A 20,390-nucleotide genomic window follows, 5' to 3' on the forward strand; every position below is an offset into this window, starting at 1 on the left:
TCAGTATAATAACTTGCAACACCAAACAATGCATGATTTAAATTTAATAAATAAATATTTGATTTAATTTTCTAGATATGCAATCTAATTTTAAAAATGATTATTGTGAAGAAAAATTACATTTGCTGCCCCTCTGAGCAGTAAACAGTAGTTTTCCCAGATGAGGTCACACATTTACACATCAATGCTGCTAGAGAACTACCATATATTATCTCATATTGTTAAAGCTTTAAAATTAAACTGGTACATGTGATCCTGGATTGCCTAAAATAGGTTTAAGGAGTTAAACTGAGGGAAACCACACTTCTAAAATTATAACTTCCATTTAAGCTGTTGCCCAGATTTGAATGTGAAACTCAGAAAGTGTCCCCTGCGAAAATGACTCTTCACAGCATATTGATGCTGGTTTAATGACAGTAAGTCTTTGTCATGGTCAGAATACACATAGTAAATAATAACACCAACTTAGCAACATGAACTAAACAAGTAAAAAAACACTGATGAAACAGGGCCAGGAAGGCGGTTAGGTGTAGTAAACAGTAGCACACAAAAAAGTATTTGGAATATAGCAGAAAAAGCAGTGCACAAAAACAGTTCTGTTTTAGGTTTTTGTAGTATATCCACAGCATGTTTTAGGCCTAGCAAACTCAAGATGGAGAAATTAACATTAATCTGACTGTTTCCAAGTATAATTATTGTCCAGAAGCAGTTAAAACTACACACAAATGATCGCATTTTGGGGTTTAACCCCTTAAAATCCCAGTCTTATTAAGTCTTATTATTCAGTAAGTACAGGAGCCTCAATGCAAACTGGCTGAGCTATTCTTAGGTTACAGAAGTGTGTATTTAAGAGGCCATTTAAGAGGTCAAATGTACAATAATTGTAAATATCCAATAGATATGATGTGAATAAAATGTCTTCATGAACTGTGTGGCTTAATGCAAAAAAAATAAGAGCGTTCAATAACTAATCAACTCATATTTATGCAGCTTCCTAGCAAAAGCTTCTGTAAACACTTTAGAGTTATGTGGGCTGGGGTCTGAAGTTTTAGTATAAACACTTCACTGGTTAACAGGTAATAAATTAATAATTCCACTAGTTAAATACATTGTTGCTCTGTATCCTCCAGAAAGTAAAACGTAACAGCATGTCATTAAAGTTTAGAGGCTACACAGACATGTACCCTCATTATAAAGCATCATCTGTACCTCATTACAATGTTGGTGCTCAACATTTACTGGTCTATACTATCTTTTACTATTTTTTATTATTTTTATTATTATCTTCATTCACATAAGACAAAAAAGTAATAATCAGAATAGGTTTTACAAAAAAAAACTATTTATTAAAAGATCCCATTTTGATATCTTCATTTCTTTGACTTTTAGAAGTACCATCTTATGAAAGGCTTTTCTGTTAATGTCAACTCTTACAACACCCATCAGGAGACATCAAGGAATTACAGAGGAAGCTACGGGAGATGTCAATACTGTCATCATAGACATTTTCTTCTGTACTGCAAATGGCATGTTTCATTAAAGTCATCACGGTGGTCCTCTTTTTGTGAACGTTGGGTGGTCCATGCTCTACAGAGGCCATGTTGTCAGCATGTTTCAAGGTTTCCGATACTTGCTCTGCATCCAAACTCTGTGCATCACTATTTTTTTTCCTCGGTTCACCTGTAGCCTCCTGTCCTCCAGGTTCTGAAGCTCTTCCAAGCCCGCATTAGTGAACAACTGATGGACCTCGTCTGTGGAAACAACAAAGATCTTATCTATATTTTGTTATCAAATGATTAGACAGAACAGGCTTGAAAGGAATCGATAATTAAAAAAAGCACTCATGCTGTCGAGTAGTAATCTCAGGTAACTCTAATGCAGCAGTCTTCACTCATTCCTTATATTAATTTTAAGATTTTACATTTCGAAACACATTTTTTAATTTACCTTTAGTAAAGAAATATACACAGGTTCCGTCTTGTCGTGTGTAGAAATTTTCTGACAAACACTGACCTGCAAAGGCAGAATATGATAGCTGTAAAACTGTAGCTGTAATCTTAGCTCTGAACCTCACAAAGATTCAATTAGATTATGGCTTTGCGTCAACTGAAATCACTAAATGCATCGTGAAATCAGAAATTTTTAGTTATTAAAATAAATACTGAATACATACAGTCCCCTTCACAATTACTGGCACCCCTGGTAATAATGAGTAAAAAAGCTTAGAAGAAATTCACCTTCTGGTTTATTAGTTTAATCTCACGCTGAAAAAATGAGAAAAATCCAACCTTTAATTAATTAAATTTATTCTGAGATAAAAATAAACCCTCATCAAGAATTTTTTTTAACAAAACCACATATGCCACAATTATTAGCAGCCCTAGAAATTCTTAGAATCAAACTGAAGCATTTTTTTCATTTATATTTTTCTTTAAGTCAGGCATGTCAAACTGGAGACCTTCCTGGCCAAAGTGCTGCAGAGATTAGCATTTACCCTCATTTAGTGCTCTGAATTCAGTTCATGAAGGCCTTGCTAATTACCTGATGAGCTGAATAAGGTGTGTTTAATGAGGCAGTGTGCACAAGTCTGCAGTCTGCAAGGAGTGGATCCTGATACATGTGCTTTAAGTTGATAAGAGTATCTAGGAACTTTCAAGCAGTAAACCATGACTTCCTGTTTCACTGGGGTATATATATGTGGTGACACAGAGCTCAAATCTCCCTAGTCATTCTTCAACATGGGAAGGACAAGAGAACACACAATTCAAATAAGAGAAAAGTGACCCTTATAAAAAATAGCTACTCGTCTGAAAATGCCATATCTACAGGTCAGTTTGAACCGTGACAAACTTGCCTAGTACGAGAACCCAAGTTTATTTTGTCCCCACACACAGTGAGGAGGATGGTAAGAGAGGCAAAAAATATTTAGTATATTAGGATCTGTAAGGATCACTGTTGGAGAGCTTCAGAAAAAAGTAGCATCTTGGGGTCACCAAGTCTCCAAAATTACCATCAGATGCCACCATGCCAACAGAGTATTGGAAGGCATGCAGGGAAAAAGCATTTCCTGTCATCTAACCACAAACATAAGCACCTGGAGTTTATATTAGCTTAAAACTAAAAATGGGTCATCACTGGATCTTCTAGCAGGACAGTGATCCAAAACATATGTCTAGATCAACACAAAAATGGTTTACTGAACACAAAATCAAGCTTCTGCCACTGCTATCCAGTCCGCTGATCTAAACCCCTTAGACAACCTGTGGGGTGAGCTAAAGAGGAGAGTGCACAAAAAAGGACTTAGGACCCTGGACAGAATCTGAAGAGATTCTGAAAAGAGGAATGATCTCAAATTCCCTGCTCTGTATTCTCCAATGTTATAAGATGTTATAGAAGTAGACTAAGTGCTGTTGTATTAGCAAAGGGAGGTTGTACAAAGTATTAAATGCAGGGGTGCTTTTTTTTAAAAAAATAAACATTTCTTGATGATTTTTCCTCAATTTTTCACTTCAATTGAGGGTCGGATTTTTCTCATTATTTCAGTGTGAGATAAAGCTAATTTACCAAAATGTGACTTAACCCTTTTTTTGCTCATCTTTACCGGGGGTGCCAATAATTATTGAAGGGACTGTAAGAGTGATTGGAGGAACTATCTACACAGTAGTGAAATAACAATAAAACACACCAAATCTTTTTTTTTTACATTTGAAAGTAGTAAGAGAATTTTATTTCGGTATAAGAATAAGAATATAATAATTACTTCAACTTCAAAAAGATATGTGTAATACAAAATGCAATCCAAACGTAATCCAAATTAAAGAACAACAACAAAGAAAGATTTTGCACAGCTACATCAAGCAGACATTGCGGATTTTTAACTCATACAGAAGTCCTGCCTTCTCTCATGTTGGAAAGATAAGGGAGGGCAGTTACACGGTAAAGTCTACAAAGTCTACTGTGTTAACTTTACTCCACAGATAAATGAGAGTTAAAGTATCCATGTGGACGTAACAGATAAGATTGTCTAAGCTTTTTAAAGTATGTGTGTGCTTTGGGTGTGGATTCAATCATTTGTTGTTATGACAGAAACTTGGTCATGTGATATTCCAAGCATTCCAACTGCAATTGCAACTCTAAACTATTATGTATTACACCTCAATTTAAATGCTCCTCGTGTTGCATTTTTAGGCAAAGCGTAGCTTTGTCAATGGACAAACACACAAACAAAAGCTTGTTTAAAGTGTACATAGCACCGGTGTGAATCACTATCCCTGCACCAACAAGCATGTTACATATAATGCAAAACAAATTAAACAAGTATAAAAAAATTACCTATTTTGAATCGTAGCTGTGACAAATCATATCTGCCATAGTCTCTGAACAGGATGATTCCCCCATGCTTCAGATAGCCAGCCAGATGATTCAGCACTCCTTGCATCCTATTGTGGTCAGAAACAGTAACAAATGTGCAGTCCAATGGGACAGAGATAATACACAGTGTTTTCTTCAGAATAACATATAAGAGAACATACACGAACATATGACATTTTCACATAAGACTTAATATTTAAAGGCTAAAATCAATCTGATATCCCTTAAAACCCATGAGTAAATAGAAATTGAATCATGTGTTTCAGAACAGGGAACCCCACAGTTAGATTAGACGAACCCACAGACAGTATTCACAAACAAACAAACTGATCTAAGCTCTATATTCTCTCTCTGTCTCACACACACAGAGTATTACTATTCAGTAAAATAAGGAGTTTTTTGTCCAAGTAATGATGATCATCTGGTTATTCACTGAACTGACAGCAGTTCAGCATCTACAAAAAGAACTAGTCCATTTAATCACATACAGCATTGTTCTAGTTTTTCTTTTATGCCTCTACATAACTGGAGCCCTATAAATTGTCCTGAGTTCTGCTTCTAATGAGTTGAATGGTCAGAGCAAGACTGCCTGACTCCATAATAATGACAGACTAAAGAGAAGACCCCCATGCTTATGCCTGCCTTAAAATAATTAAATAAGTAAAATAAGGAGTACAGAATCCGACTTGCACAAGGGGAATTATAATTTTTGGCCTCTCAATTAAATAAGCATGACACCCATACTGGCAAATTTAGATAAAGTTAGGTAACTTGCTACCATTAAATATCAGTTTTTATTGGCTATGATGGATTAAATCAAACCAGACTTGACAGGCTTGTGTTTCTATTTTTTCGCAAACTGCAGTGGCATAGTTATTTCTTTATTTTGATTTACTTATTTTGTTTATATTTAGCATTTTACACTAAATATAAGTAATACACTCAATGTGACTAAGAGCCAGTCTGATTTTGGAATATAAACTTATAATGTACAATGTACAAAACATTTGGTTCCTGATTTGTCTGAATAATTGTGATGAATCATCATAATCATTGTGATCGTTATTATCATTTTAACCATCTTGCAGCCAGAACAGAACAAAAAGAAGCACAAAGACAGACAGAAAAAATCACAAAAAACACAGAGGTAAAAAGTAAAGTAAAAATGTATTCCAGAAGAGCATAAGAGCTGGTAGACAGCCAGACTGCAAAAAGAATCCTAATCAGAGGAAATCTACAATAGCTCACTCTACATGGCGAAGCATCACTGCAAGTTACACAGAGCAGGCTGCCTCGAGTGTACTGCTGAAGGCCAGCCTGCTTGCACTTAATTCTCTTGGAAATGAATCATAAATACTTAAGGGCTGTGGCAAAATATGTAAACCGACAGTGTCAGACATTCATACGGGGCAGAATTTTCCAGCACATCTCTCAAGTGGTGAAGTTAAATGTCTGAAGTCTATACACAGAGCCTGGGCAAGGCGGGGGAGTGTTTATATTTAATATGGATAATACTAGAAGTAGGGCTGTCATGATCACAAAATTTTAGCTGACGATTAATTGTTGTATAAATAATTGTGATTAACAATTAAATTGTCTTTTCTTGTTCACTGTTTGTATATTAAAATAGAAGACTGAAATGGCCTGATTGGCTGATTAGCCACATTACTTGCAAGCTATGTTTACTGTAGCTAATAAAAATGTCTACCGCTACACAGAATTATACATAGAGTTGAGCAAAGCTATATTTTCTTATAGTGAGTGAAAATCAAACTCAGCAAAAAAAACTCTAATTCAAAGAAAAACTCTAATTCTGCTAGCATAGGTGCTAAATAGAGTAGAATTAGCTACATAGCTAACAAATAAACATTACTCAACGCTGCCCACTAAACAAGTTAGAGCAACAAGTTAGAAGTAAGGTTTCTTAGTTTTCATGAGCCTCATGATGTCTCAATGCATTTACTGCTTTCCTTTATTTACATTTATTTGCCTCAAACCAACAAACACAATTCAGTTTGTGTTTGTTGCAGCATAATGCGATAGTGAAATCTAACAACTGTGGAAAATGGTTTCAGTCAGCTTATTCAGATCATCTCAAATAATTGTCATTAGGCAATTATGTAATAATTGTGACAGGCCTAACTAGAACCACCACTTAGGATAACAATCTATCGAGGTTAATATCAGTGCTGTTGGAACAAAATCTTTAATCTCCATTTTTTTTTTTTACAAAATTTTAAAATGCTAGCTGTCATTTACAATGTGTTAAAGTTTCACAATGAAAGAAGGAATAAAGTCTAAAATTACCTGGAAAAACATCTTGTTCCATAAACTTCCAAAGTTAAGAACAATATTTTCCTTCTCCTACAATGTTAACATTTTGGGTTTTGTCCTGACAGTGAGGATATGTCTGTTATCATTTACTCATATAAAACGTTACATATATATTATATACTCAAATACATTGAATGTAAAGTATGATTTTGCTTTGGTGTAACAAAATCTCACTAACACTGTCCCATGGTAACAAATTGCTCTAGCACAGAGTGCTGGAGTGTGCTGACTAAAAATTGTTGAGAAGAAGATGGCTTGATAGATTTACTGCAGGTCAACTGTTAAGAGAAGCAGTTTTTTTAAGTCAAGAATGAGGTTATGGGGTTAGAAATTCCAGCATAACAGAAATCAATCAGTATGCAGGAAACAGACAGGGTATGTTCTTGAAGGAAGTAAATCTAGAGACAGTTTTGTCAGAAAAATAGATGTCTGCATAGTAGCAGGTGATTTATAAGCCTATGCGCACATGGCTGTTGTGCTCTCCTCCCCACACCTGTATCCTACCTTTTAGGATGGATGGAAGACAGCACGAAAACCACTAGAATAACGTCCAGACTCTCAAAAGGAAAAGGAAAAAGGGGTGCGTCATCACACACGTCCTGCACAAATGCATGGCATACTGCGGGGTCGTAGTCTGGATGCTCCTGAAAGAGGGCAAAAAAGAGGCCTTGTCCTTAAATGACTTAAATCATAACTGCCAAAATCTACTTCTAAACTTGAGCAGAGTTTAGTAACGTCCTGCCCTAGTCTAACAAACATAATTGCCAGAATCAAGGTTTTTAGGCACATATGAGCATTGAAGATGTGTTAAATGGCTCATCATGAAAAACCAAATTTTCCTCACTTTTTTAAATGAAATGTGTAGTATTTATAGACTATTGAAGTTTTAAAGGTACCATTCATTTCACATTACATACCATTAATCTATCAAGATGTGTTAGTCTTAAAGATACCCTAAAAACAGCCTTTTAATTCTAGGGGATAAAGAGGAGGTTGGAAAGGGTCATGTAAAATTAATTATAGCTGTTTTTGGCACATAGAGCCTCAAAAATTTCAGAAGTAAACTTTATGGGAAACGTATAACGTAGAAAAATGTAGAATAGAACACTAAGAAGACTGAAGACTGAACAAGACTGAGACTGGAGAGGGTTGATCTCCAGCGTGATCAGACACCCTACTGTTATAGATCATAGTGTAAGATAACAGTGGATAATTTGGTATAATCACTTACAATTATTAAAATAATACCTGTTGTGATTATTGGATGTAATTGAATAATTCATTGCAATTACTTTTTGATTGTCAACTGCATGATTAACGAAGCACCCACATGAATACATAAAATCACCATGCAAACTCAATTTAATGTTAGTTTCTGAAAACTGAAAAATGCAAACTAAATGTCCCTGTCCCTGTGCAATCTAACGTATTCAGTGTGCTAGCAGCCTGCCGCTGCCATTTGACAAAAGCCTCGGCATTCTGACAGCATCAAATATCCACCAGGCCAACAGGCACACCGCACAGACACGGCAGCCATTTTGACTGACTGATCTTCTGTCAGCAAAATGGATGAGGATAACACAAAATGAAGGCTGGGAAGAGCCACTGTTGTCTGTCTGATAAAATGACAGTTTTCTCAAGGGTTTCATTGCTGAATGTTGATAAGGTCCACTGGTTACATCTAATTTCATGTTAACTGCAGAAGTTTTTTACCTTCACAAGCTGAATCGCTCGAGAAGAAAAATCAAAGCAGTACAGGAATGCATTACTCTCCCTGGAAGGAAAAAAACACACATAAAATATTGTACACTTCTTCATGAAAAAAACAATTTAACAATTTTCTTACTAAATATAAAAAAATCAAGGGCAAATATAAAAGTTTAATTGCATTATTTTCAAAGATAAAAAGGTTTTGAGTGATAATGTTTGACATGTTTGGCCACCTGGTCAATGTGATTTAAAGAATAAGCCCAAACATTCGTAATATTTTTATAATATTTAAGTTTAAACAAAGCAGAGAAGCACTGATATGCAACTCATTTATTGTTGGCAACAGATTTATGGAGAACCTTTTAATTGAAACATAAAATCCTAAATATTTCTTCTTTAACAGACATGCTCATATTGTTTACTTGTTCACAGAGCTCACTAAGTAGAATGCTCGAGGAGAACCTCTAAAGCTGTGTGGCCCAAACCTCAACATGGTTACATAACGGAAGACATTGGGCCTCAATCTCAGATCTGTTGACTGTGATTTGAATATGATTTTTTGTTTAAGGCTGGCTTTACACAGTAAAACAAAAGGCTGGCTTTACACAGTGAAACAAACAAAAACATGATTGTCTGCTTTTTGACCTGATGGTGTTGATGATGGGGAACACACTGTTGCCGGCACCACAGCCCACCTAAAAAGGATATGAATAATATTTCATTCATAAGCTAAATAACAATGCGATTAACCATTCTTGAATCAAGCACTAAAATTAAATGAAATCTGAAATCCTAATGACCTCGAGTATCCTGAAGGAAGCATGTTGTCCAGGGAAAGCAACACTATTGTGAGATTTTACTGCAGAATTGGAACTGCTGTGCTGCTGCTGTTGTCCAAGTACAGGAAGGTCAATGAGTAAGTCTTTGTGACAGCCTCCTTGGCTGTTCAGGTCAGTCACCCCACTCTCCTGCCCCCATGAGGTATGGTCTGCCTCACAGCCCTGGGGCAAGAGCTCAGGGAACTCAGAGAAAAGCCACTGCCGATTTTTGAAGAACTTGTTCTGGTGCATCTCATAAAATCCGTTCCAATACATGTTAGCGTCTCTGTCATACCTAACTGGAAGTCATACACAGAGCTTAAAACTGAACAAACTAGTTAGCCTCAATGTCAGTACAACAAACTTCAACACATGTTCACATTGGGGCTGCCCCAATTAACTGATTAAACTTGATTACTTGGTTTTTTCAAGTAAAATTGATCTCCTCTGTAACTCTGCAATGCTCTTTTTAAAGTATTTTAAATGTTTCTTATCTTAGAAAATAAGGCAACATTTTTTTAATCTTTGAAAAGCTATTCATGGTCTGTTAGTTAGGTCATGTTCAGTAAGGCCCATTTCTATTATTTGGCCTTTTATAAAACGTAACTAATTGTCAAAATAATCTGTACATTACTTGATTGCTGATATGACAGCTATAGTTCATATACATTGCAGTAATCATTCTGAAAAGAATCAAAATATTATTGGTTTGGGACGACCTTACCTTGCTCTTCTATTGGAATCCGTTCTCTGGAGTTTTCTTCTGCTTTTTGTCTGGCTTCTTCAAACTCTTCCGGTGACCACTGAACATGATCCCTTAAGCACAGTAACAGGAGTAAGCATTCTCCTTTGTCAGCTAATCAGAAACAAGTTTTTGAGTGACCGTTTGCTGTGAATGAGGTTAAGAGTTAACTAAAAGGGACTGAGTAAATTTTTGTTTCCCCTATACCAGAAACTGCTCAGTACACCTTCTTATGGTTCTTGAATCAATTAAAATAATGAAATGTTACTGGATAGTCATACCACATGTTATGCTGGAAGATGTCGTCGGGGTTGGTTAGAATTCTGGCTCCTAGCGGTGCAGGAGGCCGTCCACTGTGGAGTCTGAAGGGAATGTGTCTAACACCGCGGGCTACAGCAGTCACTGTCAACTTCCACAGTCCTCTCATTTTGCCTCTTTCATTTGATCAGGAGAGCTGTAGTATGTTAGTAAATAACTATTTACTTTTCAAAATCTTTCAGTTTAATTTCACTTTTTTTAAGGAATAAACAAAGCAAACCACAAAGACCACAGAGCACTGATAACTTAATCTTGTGAGTGTTCCACTCAAGTCAGAAAGAGGCACAACCTAACATGTGATGAAATGTAACACAGCTTTGGGTAAAACATACATAATAATAATTCACACTAGGGCTGAGCAATATATATATATTGTTGTGATAAATTTATTACAACAATATAATATATATATATATTGTTGTAATAAATCATGTCATAATACAATACAATATGCTTTTCTGAACATATTGTGGATATTGTCAGCGTTTTGATGGTTTTTTTTTTTTAATGTAGCACTACTGGTTCTTTTTTCTCTGTTCCAACTGATCAGATGTCTGGGAAAAAAATTGTGGCATATTGTGCATCGTGAAAATGTACTGAAGTATTGCGATATTATATTTTTGACATATCGCCCACCTCTAATTCATACCCATTTTGTTAAAATAAGTCTCTTGGTGGCTGAAATATGCACTGTTTTGAGGCATGTAACCAACTCACAGTGAGAGCTAGCCAACTTTGCCAAACAATTATAAATACTGAGAAAAGTTCAACCATGACCACCCCAAACCTCTCAACCCCAATACAGATTCAAAACAGTTAATTTTTTGGAACTTTTAATTCACAGATTCATGAATGATATAGATGTACTACAGATGTAATTAAAACTAGAAAGGGAAAGTTTGTGAACAAACTTTCAGTTGGCTTGAAAAAGCAAGTTAATTACATTAAAACGTTAAAATGGTTGAAGACAGTTGACAGTTGACAGTTGTTAAAAAGTTGCCAAAATGTTGTTAAGCAGAAGCCACAGTATCTGTGTTGGATGATAATTTGTTGCTAGGTCCTACCGTGAATGAAGTTCCACGTTAATTTTAGGGCTACCTAAAACGAAGTTCCACCATAAATTTGGTCCCACCTTAAAAAGAGTTCCACCTTAAGTTCTGTGCCACCTTAAATTTAGTGCTATGGTATTTGCAGTTCCGCCTTAAATTGAGTGCCACCTTAAAAAGAGTTCCACTTTAAATTCTGTGCCACCTTAAAAGAAGTTCCACCTTAAATTCTGTGCCACCTTAAAAAGAGTTCCACCTTAAATTCTGTGCCACCTTAATTTTAGTGCTACCTTAAAGAGAGTTCCACCTTAAGTTCTGTGCCACCTTAAATTTAGTGCTATGGTAATTGCAGTTCCACCTTAAATTGAGTGCCACCTTAAATTTAGTGATATGTTAATTGAAATTCCACCTTCAATTCTGTGCCACCTTAATTTTAGTGCTACCTTAAAGAGAGTTCCACCTGAAATTCCATGGCACCTTAATTTTAGTGCTATGTTGATTGAAGTTCCACCTTAAATTTAGTGCTATGTTAATTAAAGTTCCACCTTAAATTCTGTTTCCCCTTAATTTTAGTGCTACCTTAAAAGCAGTTCCACCTTAAATGTGGTGTTAAATTCACTGCCACCATAAATTTAGTGCTAACCTAAATGCAGCTCCACCTTAAATAAAGTTCCACCTTAAATTCTGTGCCACCTTAAAGAGAGTTCGACCTTAAATTTTGTGCCACCTTAAGTTTAGTGCTATGTTGATTGAAGTTCCACCTTAAATTCTGTGCCACCCTAACTTTAGTGCTACCTTACAGAGAGTTTCACCTTAAATTCTGTGCCACCTTAAGTTAAGTGCTATATTAATTGCAGTTCCACCTTAAATTTAATGCTTTGTTAAATGAAGTTCCACCTTAAGTTCAGTGCCATCTTAAACTCAGTGCTACCTTAAAAGCAGTTCCACCTTGAAAAATTCATTATTTGTGCTGATGCTGCGGAGCATTAGGCTGTGAGCGTGTGAGACTATGTGTTCCGTCCGTGAGTGTGTGTGTGAGAGGTGCTCATTGTGACATCACAAATTTGAATGTCGCCAACATTCTGCCCGTTCATTCCTATGGGAAAAATATATAATCTTTGAACGATAATTTTACGAAAACCGAACGTCGGATTCCTTAGAAAAGCAAAAGCAACCTAATCGGGTATAGGTACTACGATCCTGCAAAGTTATATAAATCTAGCTCAAAAACTGTAGGGGGAATAGCATTTAGTTTTTTGAGTATAGAAAGCCAACTTAATGATATATTTTAGTTGTATCATGCTGATATTTGCTGTTCTGCTTTGTGGTCTAAAATAAATGTGCCAAATGTTTTTGACACTTTTTTTATTAATGATAGTTATTTTGAAGCATATAATTTTAGGTATTTAGGTTGGAAAGCTCTTTTGATTTAAACAGCATAAAACTGTATTGAATGTATTGTGTTTGCCTCTGTTCAGTAGATGTATACAGCAAATGTTACAACTAGCCCTCGGTCCCTCATTCTGTCACAATAAACCCTGATACTAGGGTAAATTATAACATTTACGCTCCCTCAAAAAGATTTGTATCAGAAATTTATCAGTAGCTTGTATAAAAATATCCCATCTTGCACATTTTTTTAAATATTGTTTAGAAAATCTGTAAAAGTTGCTAACAATATCGCCCAATATTTCTGGACACTTAACTCTTGAAACAGACAATTTTTTGTAACAACAAGATTGCTTAGTTCTGTAATCAAAAATAGCAAATACGTAAATAATAAAAAAAATTAAAAAAAAAACACTGAACTACTACATCTATATTTGCAAGCCAGAATAAAAATGTACATTTCTGAAATTGATGTGCAGCGATAGAGTTAAAGGGGAACTTCACAAATTTTTCAAAATTTCTACATAATTTAATGGTTGAGATGTAAACAGAGTAATTCAGAGTGGTTTGGTGTGAAATGCTCCGTTCTAGAGAAACTTACTTAAACGAACTGTTCACAGTGCTGGTGAAAGAAACCAGACGTCTGAGTTTAATGTCTCTAAAAGCTCCCTCACAGGAAGTTATTGCATGAAACGGTTATGAATCTGCTGTAATACAATGCATGAGACATTGTTTTATCATAGTGTTGTAATATTGTTTTGGCCTAAAACGTCTTGTTAATCCATTTACTTGAATGCATTCATGGTGGAGGGGTACATGCAGGGCAAAATAATCCCCAAAGGAAACGTACTTTTTCCCGGATTTTCCACTATTGTACCATCATCAACATCACACACAAAAACTGAGAAGGCATGTGGAGTTTCATCGGTGGTTTTGGATAGAAAATAAAATGGCTATATTTGTGTTGTGGATATGGCGACCCCTGGTTCCCATCACCACCACTGTAAAGAAATCTGAGTCTGTAACTTTCTCCACATCAAACCACTCTCAATGGTTTTGTTTATAACGCACCCACGGAATTATGCAAAAAAATGTAAAATCGGTGGAGTTCCCCTTTAAGATGATGTCGTGCAGTGCATTGTGGGCGCTCTCTCCGGGGTGATGTTTGAACACTCGGGTTAGGGAGCGAAATCGAGTAAGTGAGAATCCTCAGGAGTCTCTCTCCGACTCTAACTTCACTGGAGTGGAGTGATACTTTATCAGTTCGATAGTTTCACCCGGGTTTTCGGGCTTTTTCTGCGGGTTCCCCATCTGACCGAGGGGAAGGTGGAGTGAAACGGCAAAGCTTTTAGCGGAGTGAGTGGAGAGGGACTCTAACACTACTTAAACTCATGAATACTCTTGCTTTGCATAGTTACATCCACGAGGTAAAACTGGTGAAGCACTGAAACTATTCTGCATATATAACAACTGACCAACCTGAACGTGTCTAAAACACACGAAGTGGGCCCGGTGCAGACTGGAGAAACGTTAGCTAGCTAGTTAGCCGGCTAGTTTGCTAAAAACAGAAAACTAATGAACGAGGTAGCCCACGTCTAACTGCACTCACAGCTAAACCGAGTTTCATGCGAAAGCCATTGGATTAACATGTTCAAATCACCAACCTGCAGCGTCAGTCGCGTTTATTTACCAGTGTTAGTTAGGTAGATGCTTTCATTAACATTTAGCTTAGCAAGCAGGTTAACCTAACTGGCTAACCTAAGAGTATCAGCCATGCAGTAAGATAAGATAATGTAAGTTACTCGGGTGGTTGTAAGCTGCTACCGTGGAAGTGAATATGGACGCTGCAGTTTTTCTGCCGAGGAAGCCTAAATAAGACAGCTGAGTTTAAACGTCCTGGCGACATAGGTTACCTGGATGGACTTTGCTAGCCAGTCTAAATCCCATCAATGGTGTCAACATCATCCTCCGTGTGTTTGGATCAGTCTTCTGTCCTGCGCCCCCTAGCGACAAAACGGCGAATAAAGAACGCCTGCACTGCTTTAGGCTTCAGGACAAGGGGGATAACCTCCAATGACTTCGGTACACTACTAGGAGAAAATCTCAAGATTCTCAAAAATATCATTCTCCAGGTATGTTGCTTAGCTAACTCTTTCATTTTTTTATGTTATTTTCTGTTGCTGCGGCCCTTATTGTTACTGGTTGTTAATTTATGCTGCTTATTATGCAAGGATGGTGCACATTTCACCAAGGTGTGGACAAAATCTTCCAAGTCCCTCATCTCTTATGAAAGTGGAAGGATATACTTTGAGAATTACAGGAACTGCTACAGCAGGTAAATGCACAGCCCAGTGCTATTGTTTTTGCTGCGGATTCAAATTTAATTGGTCAAATTTAACTATGTGTAAATACATAATGAATTTCAGCCTGACACCCGAGCCGCAGCTCTTGTATGAGTTACCAAGGCGGTCCAAAACTGAAAAGATCGAGGACTCCTTATTATGCCAGTGTCCTCTTGTAAGTGCACTCATAAAGTATGTTGTAATTTGAAAATTAGCGAAAAGAAATGATTATGTATGGTACCATGAACCCCTGCAGTTTAACTATGATATGTTTATTACAGGATAAGGTGCTCCCACATGCCTCAGAGCAGAAGCCCTGTCTGCTGGCCTTAACGGCCAATAACTGGCTGTATCGCCTCTCAGCAGACACAGGAGAAACGCTACAAAGAGTCTACCTCTCACCTCATTTCAGATTCAGGTAATCTGGTTGTAATATCAGCTATAACACAAGTGAGCAAGTGAAGTTTGAGTTGTGCCCATAAACTAGCATTGCACTGTGACTTTGATTTTGAAATGGTTTAGTTTTGAGCAGGCTATGAAACACTAGTTTCAGTAGTGGTAATCTCTGTGTTAACCCTTATGCCCTGACAGATCTCTGGGCTGGGATATTCCACAGGAAACATTTTATGTCAAATCCATTCAGCAGAAACAGACACCATTAGCACGACAGGTGAAGCGGATCTGTTTTTTCATTATTCCGTTCTTTTTTCATACTGTGCACAATAGAGTTGGAGTAAGATCTTACATTTTCTCTCTCTGTCTTTTTCTTAGGCTGGCGTTGATAATAACGTCTTCATGCATTTAGCCATATTCAGAGTATTTCCTCTTGATGTTGTAGGACTGTTGGAGATCAGCAAAAAAGTAAACCAAACTTTGCCATACTTTTTATCAAATAGTGGTTAAAAGTATGTTTTGAAAATGACTGATAGGTTTTTGTTTTTAGGTCTTTGGGAAATCTGTGGTTGATGTGCTCCTGTCCCAAGGAGTCTTGGTAGTGTCGCACAACACCAAATGTGTAAAGCTTTACAGCTTTGAATACATTATGAAGCAGGTAATGTTCTGGACATCAAGGTATTATAGTCTTGAAATGGAAGTGAGTCTAAATCTGTGGATTTAGATTGTACGTTTGTCAGCTTATTACCTTTCGTTCCAGTTCAGGACTAAGGAGCTGGTTTTGGGACAGCAGTGTGATTTGTATGATGCAAGAGGAATAGTGGGAAATGCACCATATGGCATTCCAGTGAACATTCAGATCAAAGGTGAATGATCACCATCAGTTTCTAATGAACATTGCAGCAAATATTGTCCTTACACCAACTTTAACGCATGGTGTAATTGATCTGTTCAAGAAAGCAGGACATTTTTATAGAATATTTTGAGCCTTTCTTCCATGGTACTGAACAACCTCTAACAGACCCTGTGTTAGTGAATGGGCAGAGCCTCTTATAGTTATGAAAGACAGTAATATGTAACTACTTATGCTTCTCCCTTCACCTCATGCCAGAGTGTCCTCCTGTGCTGTTCGAGATGTCATACTTTGATAATGGGATCCAGATTGGCGGCCATCCATGGCACTACATCTACACACCTAACCATAAGAGAGACAGGGGAACTCACCACATTTGCTCAGTCAGAGATGGTGCCCTGGTAATTATTTACACATGCGCCACACATTAAACAGCCACTTCAGTAAGTACATCTTCTTGTAACTACACTCATTGTCCATTTTATCAGGTCCACCTACCGTATAGGTGCACTTTAGTTCTGCAGTTACAGACTGCAGTCCATCTGTTTCTCTGCATAGTTTGTTAACCCTTTCCCTCTTTTTCAGTGGTCAGCACCTCCACAGGACCACCACAGAGCCAAGTATTATTTGGGTGGTGGATCATTCTTAGCACTCCAGAGACACTGACACGGTGGTGGTGCATTAGTATGTGTTGTGCTGGTACAAGCAGACCAGACACAGCAGTGCTGCTGAAGTTTTTAAACACCTCAGTGTCACTACTGAACTAAGAATAGTCAACCAACCAGTGAAATGCAGCCAGCAGTGTCCTTGGGCAGCAGTATTTAGTCTTGTAATTAGTAAAGAATCAACTCCAGAATGATTAGTTTAGAGGTTGGTTTTTTTAAGATGGAATCTAAAATTGACTTAAAGACTCTGTCAAAGTTAGTGTTGCTGTTAAGCATAAAATACTCAGTAATGATAATCATAGTGCTACCTCTAGATTCATACATACAGTCCATGTGTCATTTGCACTATAGAGAGTTATTTAAGCCTGCTTAAGGCTTTGTTTATTTGAAGACTTTGCAGTGTTGCACCAGTGCAGTGAGTGGGAGAAAATAGTTGAGAGCTCTTGGAGCATGTCACTACCAGTGTCAAGCAGGTGTGTTTGACAGTAATTGTAGAGAATTGTCTACAGGTAGCATAGGCTGTACACAGCCCCAACTGCAACCATTTACAGAGATGGATACAGTAGTCAAATCAAAAAAGTTAATTAAAAGAAAAATGAAGGTTGCTGTCTAATTATTTCTTTAGTTTCAAATGTACTTAAGTATATACATTGTAGAGGAAAAAGTGTTGTTGGGAAACAATTTATTTTAAAAGACTCTCTCTTTCAAATTGATTCTAATCTCTTATGTATGCTTCGCTGACATGAGTTCCCTTAAAACAGGCAAAGAATGGCATACAAGACATGAAGTGTGACTCGCTGGAGGCAGATTGGATTTTCTTCCACCCTGATGACTCAGGCAGGATCATCCACGCTGGACCCAGCACCATAAAGTGAGGCTCTGATAAATAAAGTTAAGGCACGTGGTTAATGTAGTGTAGTTGTATCTGAATGTTTGGTTATTGTTTCCTTTAAAGTGTTCTAAGGATCAGAGAAGAAACCGGATTCAACTTGCACTATGAGGTGGTCCATGATTTCTCTATCACTACATCTCGAGACAGGAGGGCAAGTCTGTTCTTCAATTTCAATTTAACTTCGATATCTGGCTATATCCATTTTCATACACTCATTGATTGATGAACAAGACCACAAACAAGATTTCAACAAATGTTCTGCTGTAGGCTTGACAAGTTATGAAATGTTAATGATTTTTGATTAAAAAATATTAACTTTTCTGTGCAGGCCTCCTCCCAAGTGATGGTGACCTCCTCTGGCCGCACTGTGAAGAGGAGATTTCAACACCTGGATGATGATCCTGAAAAAGAGGTAGATAAGTATTAAGTCATACACTCTTAGTGCACACACAAACACTCAAAAAATATTTTCTCCACACAGACAAAAATGCACTTTAAGTTTATTCTTTTGAATTACAATTTTAATTATCAGTAGTGTTTCCAGCAGGCATGTATTATGTGCGTTTGGGGGCACAGTACTCAAGCTCATCAGCAAATTTTTTTCAGCAGTTCTCCAGATTTAATTAAATTGTCTATATTGGAATTAACTTGTGCCAATAATTTAGCCCTTGTAACAACAAACATTATATGTGACGTTTTTGTAAAAATCATATAAGCATGGTATGGCGTTGGTTTGATGCCCTGTATTTGAAAAAAAAATGGGTCACTAAAACATAGATAAAACATAATTTGGCTTTTTATTGTAAAAGGTTTTACAAACTACATTAGAAAAAACCTCAGTTCTCAAAATGTTATGTCAGTATGTGAAATGCTAATAAAAACAGAAAGCGTTTTGTAAATCCCCTTGGATCTGTATTTTAAAAAAAACTTGATGCTTTACCTTATTAACTTCCTTTTTGTAAATATAGGCTAATTCCAAGTTTGATGTCTTCAGGACATTCCAAAAAAAAAAAGGGGACAGGAGTTTGTTTACCACTTAATAACCGTTTTGGGACACAAATTAATCCAGTTTTGAAACCTGTTTTTTTCCCCTTCATTCTTTGTTATTCGAGTCTTCAGCTGCACAACTGTACAGGGCCTTTGTTGTCGTATTTTGCGCTTCATAATGTACCACACATTTCAGTGGGTGACAGGGCTGGACTTCAAGCAGGCCAGTCTAGCCACCCAAACTCTCTGATTTTACAGCCATGCTGCTGTAACACATGCAGAATGTGTTTTGGGTTGTCATGATGAAATGAGCATATACATCCCTGCAAAAGATGCATCTAGAAGGCACCATATGTTACTCCAGAATGTGTATATACCTTTTCATCTTTAATGGTCCCTTCACAGATGTGCTGCCCACACATCAGGCCCTAATGTACCTTCAAACCATGGCATTAAGTAACAAGTAATAAGTTTTTCAACTGTTAGATTGTTTGCTGACACACTTTTGTTGCAGTGTTGTTCCTTGACCAATCCTTGCTCATAAAGAACTAGGCTTTAATTGGATTATCTTTATACCCATCTGTTTAGGATGTTTCTTTGAACATTTCGCAATGTTCCTAGTCACAGATTGCTCCTGTCCTGACTTTTTTGCAATGTGTTGCAGGCATCAACTTCAGAATGAGCATATATTTACACAGACAAGAAAGCTGATAAGTTAAAATATTACATAACTTGTTTTTGTACTGTTTTCATTTAAATACATGTCAAAATAGATTTGCAAATCACTGCTTTGTTTTTAATTTGCAGTTCACATACTGTCCCAACTTTATTGGAGTTGAAGTTTGTATATTAAAGTAAGGAACTGGAGATAACAAACTATACAGCAGATGAATGTGTATATTCATTATATACAATTGTACTTCCTTTGATGGTTTGCAGACATTTAAGATGGCTAAGTATGAGGATGAGCTGGATCTCTTGGCTATTGTGGATGTGAGTCCCACAGAGGAGGGTGTGGGACAGGCCAGTGTTCGACTCCATGATAACAAAAGTGGAGTATTAATGAAGAGAATTGCCCTTGAGGAACCGTGGGATGTGGTGAGTATACCTCATCTTTTAAACAAGATTTTACAGTTGGTTCCTTTTTTTCGAGAGCAATTTTTACAAATAAGTATTTCTTTCTTTCAGACCTACAGTCATGAAATCTACTTTGACAGAGACACAGTCATCCACATTGAACAAGAGAGAAACAACAACTTTAGCTGCCATGTTTACAAGATGAACCGAAGGAAGAACTTAAGATGACACTGCCAAATATGTATAATTCATCTAGACTTTTAAAGTACTCACATTTCAGCAGGAAAATAGTTTGTAATAGGATGTTAAAGCTAATAATAATGGGTTGTTTGTTTTTTTTTACCATGTTTAAAAGACCAAAGTTTCAATGTTTGAATAAAACCAAGAGACGGAATTAAAGTATGATTTCTGTTGATGTGAAAGTGGGCTGTTAATGTCATTTCCTCTTTAAAT

At 36.8% G+C, this 20,390-nt stretch overlaps 2 protein-coding genes across 2 annotated transcripts; one reads left to right on the plus strand and one right to left on the minus strand.

Annotated features, from left to right (window-relative positions):
* Positions 1-924: 924 nt before the first annotated feature.
* mettl8 (methyltransferase like 8) lies at positions 925-14,737 on the minus strand. The gene is made up of 10 exons (XM_036566234.1): positions 14,642-14,737; positions 10,257-10,429; positions 9,958-10,049; positions 9,216-9,532; positions 9,061-9,110; positions 8,419-8,479; positions 7,210-7,349; positions 4,333-4,439; positions 1,948-2,013; positions 925-1,751 (listed from the first exon to the last, which is right to left on the minus strand). The coding sequence occupies exons 2-10, from the start codon at positions 10,400-10,402 to the stop codon at positions 1,615-1,617; spliced, it is 1,116 nt and encodes a 371-aa protein (XP_036422127.1). The 5' UTR covers positions 10,403-10,429; positions 14,642-14,737; the 3' UTR covers positions 925-1,614.
* dcaf17 (ddb1 and cul4 associated factor 17) lies at positions 13,872-20,359 on the plus strand. The gene is made up of 14 exons (XM_036566220.1): positions 13,872-14,860; positions 14,960-15,063; positions 15,155-15,245; positions 15,352-15,488; positions 15,662-15,740; positions 15,842-15,931; positions 16,014-16,121; positions 16,224-16,329; positions 16,575-16,717; positions 17,743-17,852; positions 17,937-18,024; positions 18,202-18,285; positions 19,800-19,958; positions 20,049-20,359. Exons 1-14 carry the CDS (start codon positions 14,678-14,680, stop codon positions 20,163-20,165), a joined length of 1,599 nt encoding a protein of 532 aa, XP_036422113.1. The 5' UTR covers positions 13,872-14,677; the 3' UTR covers positions 20,166-20,359.
* Positions 20,360-20,390: the final 31 nt, after the last annotated feature.

Source organism: Colossoma macropomum, unplaced genomic scaffold (assembly GCF_904425465.1).
Source record: "Colossoma macropomum unplaced genomic scaffold, Colossoma_macropomum, whole genome shotgun sequence".
In the NCBI taxonomy this organism is placed as follows: Eukaryota; Metazoa; Chordata; class Actinopteri; order Characiformes; family Serrasalmidae; genus Colossoma; species Colossoma macropomum.

What these genes read in the sequence shown, in the direction of transcription:
- mettl8 (XM_036566234.1), bottom strand. Translation starts at nt 10,402, where the DNA reads ATGAGAGGACTGTGGAAGTTGACAGTGACTGCTGTAGCCCGCGGTGTT. An exon ending in ATCTTCCAGCATAACATGTG is followed by an intron (nt 10,050 to 10,256) that starts GTATGACTATCC and finishes ACTGTGCTTAAG; the next exon opens with GGATCATGTTCAGTGGTCAC. An exon ending in GATTCCAATAGAAGAGCAAG is followed by an intron (nt 9,533 to 9,957) that starts GTAAGGTCGTCC and finishes TATGACTTCCAG; the next exon opens with TTAGGTATGACAGAGACGCT.
- dcaf17 (XM_036566220.1), top strand. Translation starts at nt 14,678, where the DNA reads ATGGTGTCAACATCATCCTCCGTGTGTTTGGATCAGTCTTCTGTCCTG. An exon ending in TTGAATACATTATGAAGCAG is followed by an intron (nt 16,122 to 16,223) that starts GTAATGTTCTGG and finishes CTTTCGTTCCAG; the next exon opens with TTCAGGACTAAGGAGCTGGT. An exon ending in CAGTCAGAGATGGTGCCCTG is followed by an intron (nt 16,718 to 17,742) that starts GTAATTATTTAC and finishes CCCTTAAAACAG; the next exon opens with GCAAAGAATGGCATACAAGA.